Raw genomic sequence first — 16883 nt, 5'->3', positions numbered from 1 at the left:
AAATGGCACAAATAGCTACTAGCTAAGAAAAATGTACAGAAATATGTTGGTAATAGATAACTACTTTGACCCTCAGAAGTGTGAGAGTCAGACTTCCCCTTATAGGAAGTGATCTTGTCTTTCCCCAAACCTACCTGCTTTTCCAGTTGGTCCTTTTGAGTGAGTACTTGTGCCCCATCACTCCTAACCTCCAGGAGTCACTTTAAAACCTTCTGCCACAGGTCTTTGTGGTTGATGATGCCCCAGGTGCAATTTAGAACTCTCAGGGGAAAATAATTAATGGAATGAGTTTTGTCTTTTAAAAGGCTAGCATACTTTATGTTCCTGAAAAGATTGTTTCTAAATTCTAATAATGGTGTAAATGGAAACTTTTCTTTTCAGATAATGTGGATGCAAGTGATCTTAAGCAGTTTTTTGAGACCAACTATTCTCAGATATATTTCATCTTCTATGAAAATTTTGTAACACTGGAAAATAGTTTGAAATTAAAAGGTAAGCCTTTTCTTCATTTTTGAAAAACATTCGGGAAATTTTATAATTTGTATATATTTTATTTATAGTTTTATTTAGCTTTTATTTTAGCTTTCTTCCTTTGCTGGCCTTTAGCCAGTATGTGAGATCATGGTGTCCTGGTTGGCATCTTGGCTTCCCTTGAGCTTTCACTTATACAGGTGTTAATTAAATCACAGAAGGCATGAGTTCCAAAGGAATGATTAACCTAAAAAGAAGGAATGAAAAATAACAAAATATTTTAAAAACTCCATTAAAAGTCCATTATAGAGTTTGAAGTGAAAACAGAAGACCTCCAGTACTGCTGTGCAGAAGCAAAGCACTATGCAAGATTTCCTAGATTTCCTCTCATAAATATTATTAGTGTATTAGGTTTGTGTTTTTGTATTAGTTATGCCCATATGTAAAATAGTCTTTGAAAGGAAAACCAATAATGCCAGACTTCACATCCTTCTATGATGAATGATGAATGTCCCCACCTTTTTGGCTGTCTCTCTTAGGGCAGGTTAGTTATCCTCTCTCTGGGTTAGCTTCCTTCTGTCAACATTAAACAGGTAGATCAACCAGTATCATAGGATTTCAGGGCCGAATTTATCACATAGTAGTACATGCTAATGAGTATTAGCTCCATTGCTCTTTTAGTTTTGTTTTCATATAATCTATTTGAAAAGTTATTTTAGTTAGGCAAAATAAACCAATCTGCTTTCCCTATTCTCTCATACAACTTAACATAACATTCTGATGCCAATGTCTAGTGGACATCAGCATGTGACTTCTAAGTCACTTTAGTTCTGACATAGGCTACCTGAAGATAGTGTCATGTCCTACATGTTAAAGTCTTAGTGCCACAAGATTGCTTATACTTCAAATGCCAGTTGCAAGGTCCAAGTTTACCTGTCCCTCCAATCTACTAGTTATCACTGGTATTCTCATTCTTGATTTGATCACTTTGCTAGAGAGCTTACAGAATGCAGGGAAACACCTAACTTGTTTATCCATTTGTTACAACATGTTTACCCATTTGTTACAAGTAGTTAGTACACATTTAGAATGATAAAAATGAATAGCCAGATGAATAGTTATACAGGGAAGTTTGGAAGGCCCTTTTATAGGAACTTCCTTCCCTGGGAGTTAGTGTTCACCACCCTCCAAGCATGTAGATATGTTTTTATTCACCAACCTGGAAGATTCTGGAACTCTCCTATTGAGTTTTTTCTTCTTCTTCTTCTTTTTTTTTTTTTTACATAGGTGTGATTGATAGCATCATTGACCATTGGTAATATATTCAGCCTTCTACCTTGCTTTCCCCTTCTTGTAGGTAGAGTGAATGGGGCTCAAAGTAGGACTTTAGGTGGAAGAGAATAGCACTGTAGGTGGAGGACAGAACCCGAGCAAAGACAAGTATATGCTTAGAGCACATGTGAGGAATTAATTTCTTTTTCTTGAAACATAAAGTATATGATAGAAAGCTTTAGGAAACCATATTATTCTTGCAAGGAGCTTTGAATTCTAGGCTAAGGAGTCTGTACTTTGTTTCAGGTAGTCAGAGCTCTTAAGAACATTTTAAAATAATATTTTTTATTGTAAAGATACTGTATAGAGGGGTTACAGTTACATGAGTAAGGTAATGAGTACATTTCCTGTCGAGCATTGTTACCCCCTCCTTTATTTTTCTCCTACCATCCCTTCCCTCCCCATCTCCCCAACTCCTCCCTCCCCTCCATCCCCCTGCAAAAAGTTGTTCATTTCCAAGAACATTTGCCTTTAATATAATGTGGCTTGTAAAGGGAGAGTAGTTAGGAGATTGATGCTTTCACCCATGTGACAGCTGCTCTGTGTGAGAAGTAATAAGGCAAAGGGAAGAGAAAGTGTGTCTCAATCTCAACATCATCATCCATGAGATTGGCTGTATGGGAGAGGTAGAAATCAGAAAGGCTTTCAGGAACCCATGTCAGACTTTGGAGCTGCCATTGTAGCTATGGAAACCCTGCAGAAGAGTGAGATTTAGGAGATAAGAAAAAGAGGACCTCTTTGGGCATTCTGTGGGACAACCCTGTTATATAGTTGGTGTCAGGGTAGTAGAGAGATAGGGGACTGGAGCATGGAAGGAAATAAAATCATATTGTCAAGGGAGTAAGTATATTTAGGCAAAGAGAGTGATGATTAGAACTTTAGGGTAGTCCCTTCTTTTGTTGCACTGATAAAGAGGAAAGAAATGGAGTAGTGGGAGAGATACAGGATTAGGACCTGCCAGAAAACCACTTGACACCCAGGCATATAGAACAAAGAAAGAAAAGTTTATCGCCAGTAAAGGGACTGACAAGGCCAATTCTCACAGGGGGAAGCAGCCCAGTCTTTGTCTGAGGTGGCGTATATAACCTAAGGGGCTAGGAGGCAGGGACCTTGATGTAGATGTCTGGGCCAGGGACTTCATCATGGTGGGCTAGGATTTATGACAACTCCCAAGTAGTAGATAAGGGGCCTGCAGCTGGACAGACTGAAGGTTACTTTATATGGCTGCAACTGCCCCAATGGAGAATCATCTCAAGGTAAGGGGGAAGGAGGCCGATTATTTCCTGCCTGCATATGGTTCTATTTACTGCCTGCACCAAATGGACCTATGATGAACACTCTGGAAAAGGTGCCTGCCAGGTCCTGGGAAAGGAGCATTCCATGCTATGGGAAAGGAGGCTATTGGACTAACAACCAGGAAAATGTTATTTCACAAGCTCAGGGAAGACAGAGTTTTAGGCATGAAAAATTGGAAAACATGATAACACAGAAAGGTAAGGTGTAGCATGACTAGAAAATGAGAGCACTTTGCTGAATACTGAGGGGGCAGTTGTAGGTAAGGAGCCAAACAGATGGACACAGAGTGGCAGAGCAGTGGCTGGGGAAAGTTACCCATGAGAATAACCATGTGAAAAAAGACAGATTATGTCTCAAAATAGTCATGGGAAGGTTGTTAAGGATTACATCTTCCTGTATTGGCAGACTGAGGAGATGGGCAGCAGAAGAGAGAAGTTAGTTGGTGTAGGTACTACAGGAATGAGTTAAGACAGTATAAAGTAAACAGAAGAGAAATGAAGAAGAGTTTACAGGGTAACCTTAATGTAAGGAGGGAAAGGAGGAGGAAGAATGAGTATAGTCAAAGAGGCATTTTAGGGCAGAGAGGAGACTTCAAGGTTTTCTGTTAAGTGCTATGATTGCTCTAGCCAAACAGAAGCAGATGTCAGGCATGGGGGAAAAGAGATTTGGAAGGGAAGAGATTTGCAGTGGGGTCTGACATAGAGCAGATGGCTTGGAGTCTTACTGAATGATCTAGGCTCTACTCAGCCATGAAGTCATATTTGAGTGTGTAAACCCTGTTTGCCAGTGCATTGTTTTTCTTAATAGATTTTTCAGTTTCTACTTCTGTGATTTATAAATTGATAGGAACCTAGAACTTAAATTAGAAAAAAATTTGGCCAAATTGGTAGTTATTTCAATGTTATTCATTGTATACTATGTAAAAAATAAATTATGCAATTTGTGGGTAGGGACAGGAGGGGAAAAATAAAATAAATTAAAAAATTTTTGGCTAATTTTTTAGTTACTTCTAATATGAAATGATCTAATATTTAATTGAATTACTTAGCTCTGCTCCTTCTCACTTTCTTTCAAAGATGTGTGAAGGAATAAAGTGTGATACTGTGTACAATTAAAATAGCAATGAAAAAATGCTGTAATCTTAGTACAAAACCCAACTATAAAAATAAAATTCAAACATTTTTAAAGAATCCCTTCTTTCTTTTTCTTCTTTCCCTCTCTTCTCCTTACTTCCATACATTCTTTTTGTTTAGGACGATGTGATGCTCAAGACTTCATTTGTTTATGCTATGGAATAAACCTCCTCCAAACAAGAGTACCTTCAAGCAATCATAGTCCAGCATATGGCTCTCTAAGTCTGCTAGAAAGTTCTGGTTTAGGCTGACTTGTGCCTCTGGGGTCAAATGTAATTGAATGGTGTCATTCTCATGTCTTGATTGACAAGCTGTTAACCAGAATGCCTTAGTTCTCCGAGGTGGTTTCTCATTCACCAGCCAGCAGTGTAGGTTGGCTTCCCTCACATGCTTAACTCAAGAGTCCCAGGCTCAGCAAACTGCCTCACATTTGCTAATGTCAGAGAAAGGCACATGGCATCCCAGATTTAAGGGATAGAGAAAGAGACTTTTTTTGAAGGCTTTTTTTTTTTTGTAGTCTATTACAAAGACTCAATTAAGAATAAATAGAAATGTTGAGAGTTTTGAAATTTCTTGTTTTTAGTATAATCTCTGTTCTACTGGAATACAATGAAAAAAAAACAGAATGAAAGAAAATGTTTACTGGGAATAATGGAAATCATTTTATGATAACCTCAGCTTTCTAGTTATTCAGGTACAAACCTTGGAGTTACTGGTACTGCCTTTGGAATGCGTCCAGAATCATTGGCCTTTTCTCATTGCCTCCATTGATGACACTGAAGCTGCCAGTATCCTCAATGGACTATAACAGTAGTCCCTGGCTGCCCACTCCCCAACTCACCCCCCCCCCCCCCGCCCTCTCATTCCCTTTTCTCCATAGATCTGTGAGGATCGTCAGATTAGGGGCCTGAAACTTCTATCTTGCTGACTATTTTTATAAATAAAGTTATAAGTAAGCTTCCATTGGACACATACTCATCCATTTATGTGTTGCCTGTGGCTACTTTTATAAGGCTGAATTGAGGGGTTACTAGAGAGGTCTACCAAGCTTAAATACTATCTGGCCTCTTACTGAATAAGTTTGCCAATTCCTAAGTTAGATGATGTAAGCCAAATAACTTAACATAATGCCTGATTCACAGAATCAACAATAAATGGTAATTTCTGTTGGAGAAAGATACTATAGTTTTATAATTTTCATTATAGTGTGCATTTGCCCAGAGGTACAGATACTTATATTACAAGTTGTATGCTTGTTGTTTTTTTTGTTGTTGTTGTTGGTTGTTGGGGCCTAAACTCTGGGCCTGGGTACTGTTCCTCAGCTCTTCAGCTCAAGGCTAGTGCTCTACCACTTGAGCCACAGCACCACTTCCAGCTTTTTTTTTTTTGCTTATGTGGTGCTGAGGAATAGAAACCAGGGCCTGATGCATGCAAGACAAGCACTCTACCACTGAGCCACTTTCCCAGCCCTGCATGCTTATTTTTATTATGATGCTAGAACCGTGTATTCTGCCATGATTTGAGCTAATAACCAGTTGAGAAATGAACCAATTACCTGCTAAGGGTAGTGATGACTTGGGAGCTGTGTTTGCACAACTAGTAAGAGGTGGTTCTATTAGATATGGACCCAGGTTTGTTGTCTTTTTTCTATATACATTCCTAGTGTGTACCCCATACTCCATCTAGGTATTTTTTGGTTAGATATATGCATATTGAACCTTAAATAAAATACCTTTTAATATAATTCATAATATACATATTTAAATATCACTATAGTAACTTTAATTTTTTTAATTTCTAGGGAATAATAAATCACAAAGGGAGGAGCTGGACTCCATCCTCTTTCTTTTTGAAGTAAGTTTTGGTTAATTATTTTGGCTTTTAAATATTCTGTTGAAAATAAAATAGATCATTTTACTTGAAATGGCTGTAGATGAATGTGTATTTCCTTCCTCTTTTTTCCTTCTACCTGCATACCCACTTTTTCAAAAAATAGCTGAAAAGAATGTTCTTCTTTTATTTTTTTTTAATGTGGAGGATTTTTCCTGTATGGGTGTCTAGATGTCAAGTTATTAGGTGGAAGTGTGTGTACATTTTAAGTAGTAGACACTATTGCTAAGTTGCTGGTTTATAAAGGTCATATAAACTTAAATCTAAGTGTTATATAAAATTCCTTTAATCTTGCAGATGGTTGTCTTTATTAATATATGTTAATGATATGCAAAATTCACTGCTTCAACAATAGATCTTTCTGATTACTAGTGGGGTTGTTTGTGATCTTTGTGTGTCTGTATGTCTTTGCTAATCTTATATTCCCTTTAAAGCTGGAACAATGTTTGACTTTTTTGATCTATTAAGTTTAAAGTCTTTCTTGCCTCAAATATATTAGACAGGTGCCAGATTATATACACTTGTAGAACTATACTCATAATTAAATTATAAATTCTGCAAGTTAATTCTTGGTGGGCATTATTCATGGTTTGAAGAGATATTGATTGTGCTTAATTTGGTGGGAATAGATGATCTTTTATGACAGTATGCGTGCTGTGGAATTTGCTGAGAAGACATGGGAAACTTCCATCCCAGGAACTGGATCATGGTTGGCACTCCATAACTGTGATTCCCCTCTTTCCTTTGAGGGATATCCTTCTTTCTCAGAATTTCAGGCACTGATTCATGGCATATTTTGTAGTGGTTTCCTGTGGTTACCTTCCTGGGAATGAAATCTGGGAAGAGGGGTTTCATTTACCAGGAAGGAACTTTAATTAAGCCGATCACTTAAATCTGTTGGCTATCATATGAACAATTCCACTGACTTTGTTTATTTCTGTAATAGGGAATGGGTTTACTACAAAATAGTTAATGAAACTCCTGACACCATCTTCCTGCCTCATTTTGAGAACTATAAGCTATATAGGTGTTCCACTTTCTCACTTGTGGAGGTAGTAACTTCCTGGCACATTCTTTCTTTTTATTTATTTTGTTTATGTCTCACTCCAGGTTTGGGGCTTGAAGTCAGGGCCTGGGCACTTTCCCGGAGCTTTTTTGCTCAAGATTTTTGTTCTTTCACTTCAGTCTCTTCTCTATTTCTAGCTTTTGGTGATTAATGAAAGATAAGGGTTTCAGATTTTCCTGTCTCTGGCTGGCTTTGAACTAAAATATTCAGATATCAGCCTTCTCAGGGGTGAGCCACTGGCACCGAGTTCATTGTCTTTTTTTTAAAATTGAGTATATGGGCTGGGAAGGTGGCTCAATGGTAGAGTGCTTGCCTTGCATGCATGAGGCCCTGGGTTCGATTCCTCAGCACCACATAAGCAAAAAGAAAAAAGCTGAAGTGGCGCTGTGGCTCAAGTGGTAGAGCGCTAGCCTTGAGCTGAAGAGCTGAGGGACAGCGCCCAGGCCCAGAGTTCAGGCCCCACGATCGGACCCAAAAATAAAAAAATTTTAAAACTGAGTATAATTGAACATTTAAATGTACAGTTATTTTAAGGGTATGTATAATTGTACCATTAAATAACCCATTGTTTGGCTTTTGGTGTAATACAAAAGATCTCATATAAGGAACCAACTGTGACTTGTCTTTTATTTTCAGCATTATTTCTAATATTTATCCACAATTTTAGTTTTAGTTCATTCATTCTCACTGCTGGCTTCAGCTTACACACACACACACACACACACACACACACACACACACACACACACTCAAACACATGATTAATTCCTATATTTTGTCTAGAGGTATTTTTTCTTGGATTTTCTGCAATTAATGCTATGGCCAAGTTTGCCAGTTTTGTTTTCTTGCTTACTGGTTCAGCTCTCTATTACATGGTAAATAAAAGTCATAAAGTGCTCAACGTATTTCTGAAGAATCTATATTTCACAATCAAGAACAATATTTTTGTAAATTTTTTGCAGGTACTCTATAAATTTGTTTCTATTCTTAATTTGGTAAGATTTGTTTTAAAAATTATAGATGGGCTTTACAGTTTTCAAAATTTTCTTTTGCATTGGTTGAGATCATTATGTGATGATTCTTTTGATAATATGATGGTGAGTTACAGTTCTAGATTTATGAGTTTATAAATTGGTTGCATTTGTGGATCTATATTCATACCTGAGGTTGCCCTTGTTTTCCTTCCTAATATTGTTTTGGGCTGATCCTGCTGTAAAGGTTGTGGAACCTATTGTTGTACATTTCTTCCTGGGTTTTTTTTTTTTTTTTTTTTGGCATTGGGGTTGTATCAGGGCCTCACCATTTGGTAATCTACACTTGAGCCACTCTTCCAGCTCCTTTAAGCATTGGCTGTGGTCTTACTACTTGTACTTTCCTGTGTTGCTGAGAATGCCAGGCCTGTGTTGATGCACCAGCAATTGTGCTTCTCCCTTAGAGGTTAACTGATATGTGCAACTGGAAACAACCATTGGATAACATGGAGTCTTCTGAATTTCTTTTGCTTGGGTTGGTCTTGAATCATGACTCTTCAGTCTTCACTTCTCAAGTAGATAGGATTTCAGTCTTGAGGCATGTGCCTGGCTTTCTTTTTTAATTGGTTTGCTAATGGAATTTCAGGTTGAGTATCCCAAACTTACTGTGGGTAAGGTCTGAGGGCTAGAGAAACTGGCATTTCTAGATCTTAGTATCCCACATCCTTTTTCCTCCACTACTGTGGATTGAACTTGGGGCCTTGCACCTGTTAGGCAAGTGCGCTATAACTGAACTACATCCCTAACCCCACCCGCATTGTTTTTCTTGGCTTATTGATCACAAGTCAGGTTCTAGCTCAGTTTTCTACCTTCTTCCTGTTTCCCTCTTTGTTTTTATTCCTTCTTCTAAATTTTAAATTTCTGATCTGTTGCTCTAATTTCTCCAAAGCCTGGTAATATTTTTTGACAAATTATATTTTAAGAATTAAATTTGTTGTTGATCTGTGTTCTCAGAGACCCTAGTCCTAACCTTCCCACTAAGTAAGTTTTGATACCATGACTAGGGAAGGAATTATTAGTGATACATTGTCATTCACAGGGGATTAATTGCCTATATAAAAGAACAAATATATATTATTCAAAGCTTCCTAAAACTTTCATTTTTGCATAGTAAATATGAGTGAATAATGAACTTGCATTAGTTTTGCTTATGCTGTATTCTCTGGGCACTAAGTAACTTCATTGCTGCTTTCTACATTAGTACCATAGAAAGAGGTGGTCTATACATCAATGTGTAAATAATTGGGAAAGGCTTCCTTTAGACATGGAATTATTAAGATGTGTTAAATCATAAAAGGGTTACTGTGTAGGGATGTAAATGAGAAATGGATTAACTCAGAGAAGAGAGTTAAGGCACAAAAGAGGAGTACATAAAGATAACTGCTTTCTGCCTTTGTAAGGCCAGAACAAACCAAAGGGGAAACTTAGGAAATAAAAACAGTGGTTTTCAGTTGTAGGGAGGTACTAGAGACAGTGTTCTGGTAAAGTAAGGGAAAGCTGCCAGGGAAGTCCAGGTTTCAGTTCCATGTAGTAGGCAGACCTCTCCATTTGTGTTTTTCTTCATTGGGAGTGTGTACACCCTTTGGAAGTTGACCTTTGCTGTAGCAAATATACATGAAATTGTATGTATCGTTTAGGTTTCAGTTGTTGTTTGTTCATGGAGATGCTGGTCACTTGATTATCACTGTGTTTTCTTTTCCTTCTTTCCTCTTCCTCCCTCTCTCCTCCTCTTTCTCTTTTTTTTTTTTTTTTTTTGGTGCTGGTACAGGTGCTTGAGCTCAGAGTATCACACTCTTGCTTAGCTTTTTGGCTTAAGACTGGTACTCATTGAGCCACCCCTCCATTTCTGGCTTTTTGCTAGTTAATTGAAGATAAGGGATTTTTTTTCTGTCCCAGATGACTTCAGACCTTGATTCTTAGATCTCAGCTTCATGAGTAGCTAGGATTACATGCCTGTGGCACTTGGCTTACTTTTCTTGTAAAAACATGTTTTAGCCAGGTATCCATGGCAAACCTACTCAGGAGGCTGAGACTTGGAGGACTATGGTTCTTAGCCCAGGTAGAAAAGTCTCCAATTAACCAGCAATAATGCTGGACCTACAGGTATTACTCAAGTGGTAGAGCTCCAGACACTGAGTAAGAAAGCCAAGTGAGAGCACAAGGCCCTGATTTGAAGCTCCAGTACCAGCACTTCTCTGTCTCTGTCTCTGTCTCTGTCTCTGTTTCTGTCTTTGTCTCTGTTTCTCTCTGTCTCTGTCTCTCTCTCTCACACACACAGACATTTCATCTGTCATTGCTGTTCATTTAAAATGGAGGTATGAATATAATGATATAGGACCCCAAAACATGAATTTATTTTTCTATTTTAACTAGAATATAAATGTTTTACAGGGGATATCTTGTTTAATATTTTCCTTCTGAAGTAGGTTCTGTTTTCTCAATCTTTTTTATTTTTATTTTTTGGTGCCAGTCTTAGGGCCTGAACTCAGGGCTTGGGTGCTGACCCTCAGCTTTTATGCTCAAAGCTAGTGCTCTAACACTTGAGCATTTTCACGTTTTTGGTGGTTGATTGGCAATCACATGGATTTTTCCTGCCCGGTCTGGTTTTGAACTGAAATTCTCAGATCTCAAGTTCCTGAGTAGCTAGGATAACAGGCATGAGCCACCCATGCCTGGCTTGTTTTCTCAGTTTTCATAGAGGAAAGATTGGAGGTTTTGAGAAGTTAGGTGACCTGTGTAAAGCTGCATGTTTAGCAAATGGTAGAGTAAGGAAATAAGTTTTGTTCCGATTCTAGATCTCATATTCTTTTTTTATCCTTTCTTTTTCTTTTTTTTCTAATCCTGGGGCTTGAATTATGGGCCTGGGTACTGTCCCTGAGCTTTTGTGCTCAAGCCTAGCGTTCTATCACTTGAGCCATAGCTCCACGTTTGGGCTTTTGTGGTTGATTGAAGATAAGAGTCTCTCAGACTTTCCTGCATGTCTGGCTTTGAACTCGATCCCCAGATCTCATCCCTCTGAGTAGCTAGGATTACAGGAATGAATCTCAAGCAACTGGCTAGACTTCATATTCTTTTTTAAAATAATTATTCTTATTGTAAAGATAATGTACAGAGTGATTACAGTTAGGTGAGTAAGGTAATGAGTATATTTCTTGTGAAACATTGTTACCCACTTCTTTGTTTTTCTCCCACTATCCCTTCCCTCCCTGACTCATATTTTTAATACTCTGCCAAGCTACATATAGTTTAGGAGCCTGGATATTGTCTTGCCTTTCAGACTCTGTACTGATACTCTGTATCAATCTGTGCCCATTCTTCAGATATATGTACTGTATATATATTGAATGTCAGGCACAGGTCTGGATGCTGTAGATACAGCAGTGAAGCAGGATAGACAGCCTTCTATTCTTATGAATCATATGTTAATATGCTATGTATCCATTATAAGGTAAGAGTCTACTGATAAGAATGAACTTAATAGGCTGGGAAGGTGGCTCAGTGGTAGAGTGCTTGCCTTGCATGCATGAGGCCCTGGGTCCGATCCCTCAGCACCATCCTCAGCAGATAAAGCTGGAAGTGGTGCTGTGGCTCAAGTGGTAGAGTGCTAGCCTTGAGCTGAAAAGCTGAGGGACAGAGCCCAGGCCCAGAGTGCAGTCCCACAACTGGCCAAAAAAAAACAAAAAAACGTTTCTGTGAACTGTTAAGAGCAAGCAACTTAAAGTTAATAAAAATAATCAATTAATTAATTAATAAAAAAGAATAAACAGATTAGAACTTGAATTTTGACAGAAAATTCTGAATGCCTTTTACAGAACTGTCATTTTGGTTGTGCCTTTGAGATAGTTATTTGCCTAGGAGAGAGGATAGTTATATAGAACTGTAAGCCTCCTGGTAACTGGACTTAAAGGTCAAATAATCCACCTGGCTTTGAGAACTTTTTGGATCAGTTCTTGAAAGGTTCTCTCTTCTCCCTAGGTACTGGGAGACTCAAGGCCTTGTACTTGTCAGGGAGGTGTTCTAGTAGGCAACTTTTCTTTCATTATTTTTTAGATAGAGTTTTGTATATATGCTCAGTTGGCCTGGATGAGATCCTCTTATTTGTGCCTCTAAAATAGCTGAGATGATGTCTGCACCACAAAGTCCAACCTTTTTATTTATTGAGATAGGAATTGTAAACGGTTACCCACGCTGGCCTCAAACTGTGATCCTCCTGATCTGTCTCTGAAAACACTTGGATTATATATGTGAGTCACCACACCCAGCCAGAGAGATGATTTTAATTATACCTAGAATTTGTTGTAATCATTATGTACATGGAAGTGATTGTTATGAAGGAAGAAGTTATGCTCAGATTTGCTTAAAAATAGGAGGCATGATGTATCACATGGGGCCACACAAGGAAACACCAAGGTAAAATCAGCAGGCAGAGAGACAGATAGACCGACAGACAGGAGTCTTTGTTGCCTTTATTGCCATTATTTTTCCCCCCAAGAAGAATGGGCAAGGCAAGGTAAGCAAGTTCAGCAGGATTTAGTTTATTAGACTGGATAGTTTGAATAATTTCACCAGACTCTGGGCCATAGGAGTGGCCCTTGTTTTCCATTATCCGTTGGGTGATTGGGCAGGAGAATAGTGTCCCAGATACAAGAGACCATTAAAGAAGGTATTTGGGATTATGGATTTGGGATTGGTTTTTGAATCAAAACTGGGCTCTTAAGCACTGTCTCTAGGAGTTAGCTAACTCTGTAAGTCCTTTCCAGGTGAGTGAAGTCAAAAGTGCTGAATACAAAAAATACAAAGCTTGCTGGGCACTGGTGGCTCACATCTGTAATCCTAGCCACTCAGGAGGCTGAGATCTGAGGATCAGAGTTCAAAGCCAGCTTGGGCAGGAAACTCCGTGAGACTCTTATCTTCAATAAACCTAGGAAACTGGAAGTGGTGCTGTGGCTCAAGTGGTAGAGCGCTCGCCTTGAGCTGAAGAGCACAAGGAGAGTGCCCAGGCCCAGAGTTCAAGCCCCACAATTGACAAAAAAAATAAATAAAAATAAAAAATAAAAACAGAAACCAAAAAACAAAGCTGTGTACCATGTTGAATGCCATCTCCTCTCAGGAGAGAAATAGAATGATTTGGAGTATTACATACATGATTAAGAAGACATCTAGAATTTGTTAACAGGAATTATCTATCTCTCACATCTGATTAAAATACACAGACTAAGAGACTAAATTCTAAAACCTACATATGGTCTAGCATTGGAATGGTGCTTTTTGCAGACATCACTGTTAGAAATCATAAGTAAACAGAACATTTGCTTTCTAGATTCCTTATTCCAGTTTATCCAAATTAGCCACAAGATTAAACCATTTTTATCTTGTCATTATCATTCCTAGAACCTGAACCCTTTATAATCTGTAAACTGGGCCAGGCTGTCCTGACTTTCAGATTCCTCTGCCTCTCAGCATAGCTTTCTTTCACATTGCATTGTGTAACTTTGAGTGCAGTCCTCAGATCTCAGCCTCCTCTGTAACTAGAATAATAGGTATGAGCCACTGGCACTTGGCTTGAACTTCTTTTTGTATGGTTTCATTTGAGTCTCTTAGTTTATACAACTCTCTTTCCAGGAACTGCCTTTTGCTCTCATCTGGCATGTTCTTTCAGGTTCTGTTCAACCTCACTAATTTCTTCTGGCAAGTATCTCAAGAGGTGCTTATTCTTGTGAGCTTACATAATAATGCTATAATGTGTTACCATTTGAATGTTCTTTGTTATCCTTTAATATGTCTAAGTCTTAGCTTCTTAATTAGACCACAAAGTTCCTGAGCATTACAACCATTACTTACAATCCTTTATTATCCTCCACAGTGAGTTTTACTTGTTGATATTTATTGTTGGATTAAAGTCTCTTGAATTCTCAAAATCCTTCCAATGGAGTAATCTGTCATTATTGGGTTAAAACCTTTTCTTTCCTTCCTTCCTCCCTCCCTTTCTTCCTTCCTCCCTCCCTCCCTCCCTTCCTCCCTTCTTCCCTCCCTCCCTCCCTTCCTTCCTTCCTTCCTTCCTTCCTTCCTTCCTTCCTTCCTTCCTTCCTTCCTTCCTTCCTTCCTTCCTTCCTCCCTCCCTCCCTCCCTCCCTCCCTTCCTTCCTTCCTCCTTCTTTCCCTCCAATTTTTTACTGGTACTTGGATTTGAACTTAGGGCCTTGCTCAGCTTGCTTGCTTGGCTGGTGTGCTACCATTTGGACCGTGCCTTCAGACTAATTTGTTGCAGATTATTTTGGAGATGAAGTCTTTTGAACTTTCCTACTGGGATGGCTACATCTGCCATCTTGTGGAGCTCAGCCTCTAGAGTGGGTAGTATTACCTGGCATGAGCCACAGCACCTGCCTCTTTTTTTTCTTTGCTTGACTGTCATTACTTCTGTCTAATGTGCATGTATCATTTTCATTACTTCCTCCTTCTCATATAAAGGCAAAGGACTTCCTTCTACATACTTCTCAAGCTATTAGAACTCCTTATTTCCATAAAATGAAAAGAAAAAGCATATTTTCAAATTCTTGGACTTTTAAGTTCTTTAAGGTCTTCAAATTTAGAAATTTAGGTGCCTCACTGGATGTCTTTTATTTTTTCAAAAATTAGTCTGATTTTGATTGCATCTTCTATGTTGCTGTCATACTTTTAAATGACTGATTGCAGCTGAGTAATATCAATACAAATTCTAGAGAACTTTTTTTTTTTTTTTTTGGCAGGGAGGGGAGCTGTCCTGAGGCTTGAAACTCAGGGCGTGGGCACTGTCCCTAAATTTTGCTCAAGGCTAGTGAATGCTCTACTACCATAGCTCCACTTGTTCTTCTTCTTTTTTTTTTTTTTGAGTTAATTGGAAATAAGAATCTCACAGATGTTGGGTGCCAGTGGCTCACATCTGTAATCCCAGCTATTTAGGAGGTTGAGATCTGAGGATCCCACTTGAAGCCAGCCAGCACAGGAAAGTCAGTGAGAGAGACTCTTATCTCCAGTTAACCCCCAGAAAAATGGAAGTGATGCTATGGATCAAAGTGGTAGAGCACTAGGCCACAATCCCTGTTTTTTAGTGTTTTATTTTCATGTGAGATCTTGTGCTTTTGCCCTGGCTAGTCTGACCTGTGATCTTCCTACTTTCACCTCTTCAGTAGCTGGAATTACGGGCACAGCACAAACTCAGCTTGATTTTGAAAAAGTGATTCTTGTCTTTGCACCTCCCAAGTAATTAGGATTACAGGCATATGCTGCCATGCCTGGCTTACTGGCTCATTTATTTCCATATAGTACCATAGAATAACCAGAAGGTTACTTTGGTGTCTGCTTTTGGTTGTAAATGTTTATGATCTCCACAAACTGAAAGGTAGAAACAGTATAAGCATCTAGGCTCATTAAGAGACAACTTATTGTACATTGACATGTTACTAATTTGAATTAGAACATGTGTATGAGGTGAATAAAGCCATTTTCAACAGAGGTTAACTCCCCAACTTAAATATTTAATGCTAATAATGCAGTGTTCTGTATACATGGAGACTTGAAGGTAAGAAACTTGGTATTGTCCCAACAGGATATACTAAATTACTTAGTTTACCTTGGGGGAAGGGAAACTGGAGACAAGATGTATGTGGAAGTTTGAAATTACATTCTTGTGATTATCTGTGACTGCACAGGTGCCCTGCATTTCCTGGCATCCTGGCCCCTGTCACATAGGGTGTCACTTGCTTTGTTGGTAACTGATACCATCCAGAGAAGGTCCTCTGGAAATGCTCCCAAGAGTCCTGTAAGGGCAGATGGTAGAAACTACATCAAGAGTATATATATGGGATATTCACAATAACACTTGAACATGCTGTATTTATTGTTAGAATGGCAGAAGAGGATGGGAAGGGATGGGAAGGGGAAACAAAGGAGGAGGCTACAATGCTTGATAAGAAATGTACTCATTGGGCTGGGAAGGTGGCTCAGTGGTAGAGCGCTTGCCTTGCATGCTCAAGGCCCTGGGTTCGATTCCTCAGCACCACATAAGCAAAAAGAAAAAAGCCAGAAGTGGTGCTGTGGCTCAAGTGGTAGAGCACTAGCCTTGAGCTGAAGAGCTGAGGGACAGTGCCCAGGCCCAGAGTTCAGGCCCCACGACTGGACCAAAAAAAAAAAAAAAAAAGAAATGTACTCATTATCTTGCCCATGTAATTGTAACCCCTCTGTACAGTATTTTCACAGTAAAAAAAAAAAAAAGAGCTTTTCTTTCTTTTAAGCTGAATAAAATCAATACCTCAGTACACTTTGTGTTAAGTTGGCTTTTTAAACAAAAATATGCATTTACGAGAGACAACAAATACTTGTTATCTTGTAAATTTTATAGCATTTGTTTTGTTGGATGCTAGTGTAGTAGCTGTTACAGAGTGACACCTAGTGTTTGACCTGCTAGTGACACGGAACAGGTCTGAAGGAAAAGAACCTGATTTGAAGCCTTTTTTTCTTTCATGCACCAACTGATGTGTCAAACCTGGGGCATTCACTGCACGAACTTGACAGTCCCAAACTGACATGCTTGTCTGTCATGCTTTCTGGTTATGTCAAAGCAGGTATTAACTCTCTGTTTCCAGAAAGGTGGAAATGAAGTTGTGGCATCTCACTGAGGCATTGTTAT

At 38.7% G+C, this 16883-nt stretch overlaps 1 protein-coding gene across 2 annotated transcripts in view; it reads left to right on the top strand.

Moving 5' to 3' along the window:
- Ralgapa2 (Ral GTPase activating protein catalytic subunit alpha 2) overlaps positions 1–16883 on the top strand; it is a 307510-nt gene that overhangs the window by 27499 nt on the left and 263128 nt on the right. For both annotated transcript variants that reach the window (XM_042666417.1, XM_042666416.1), the window contains exons 2-3: positions 382–492; positions 6034–6086. In XM_042666417.1, the coding sequence (XP_042522351.1) occupies positions 382–492; positions 6034–6086 (164 nt within the window). The remainder of the gene's footprint in view (positions 1–381; positions 493–6033; positions 6087–16883) is intronic.

The sequence above is a fragment of the Dipodomys spectabilis genome, unplaced genomic scaffold, assembly GCF_019054845.1.
Source record: "Dipodomys spectabilis isolate Male_0828 unplaced genomic scaffold, ASM1905484v1 ptg000365l, whole genome shotgun sequence".
NCBI lineage: Eukaryota > Metazoa > Chordata > Mammalia > Rodentia > Heteromyidae > Dipodomys > Dipodomys spectabilis.
This window is presented reverse-complemented; position numbering and strand designations above follow the sequence as displayed.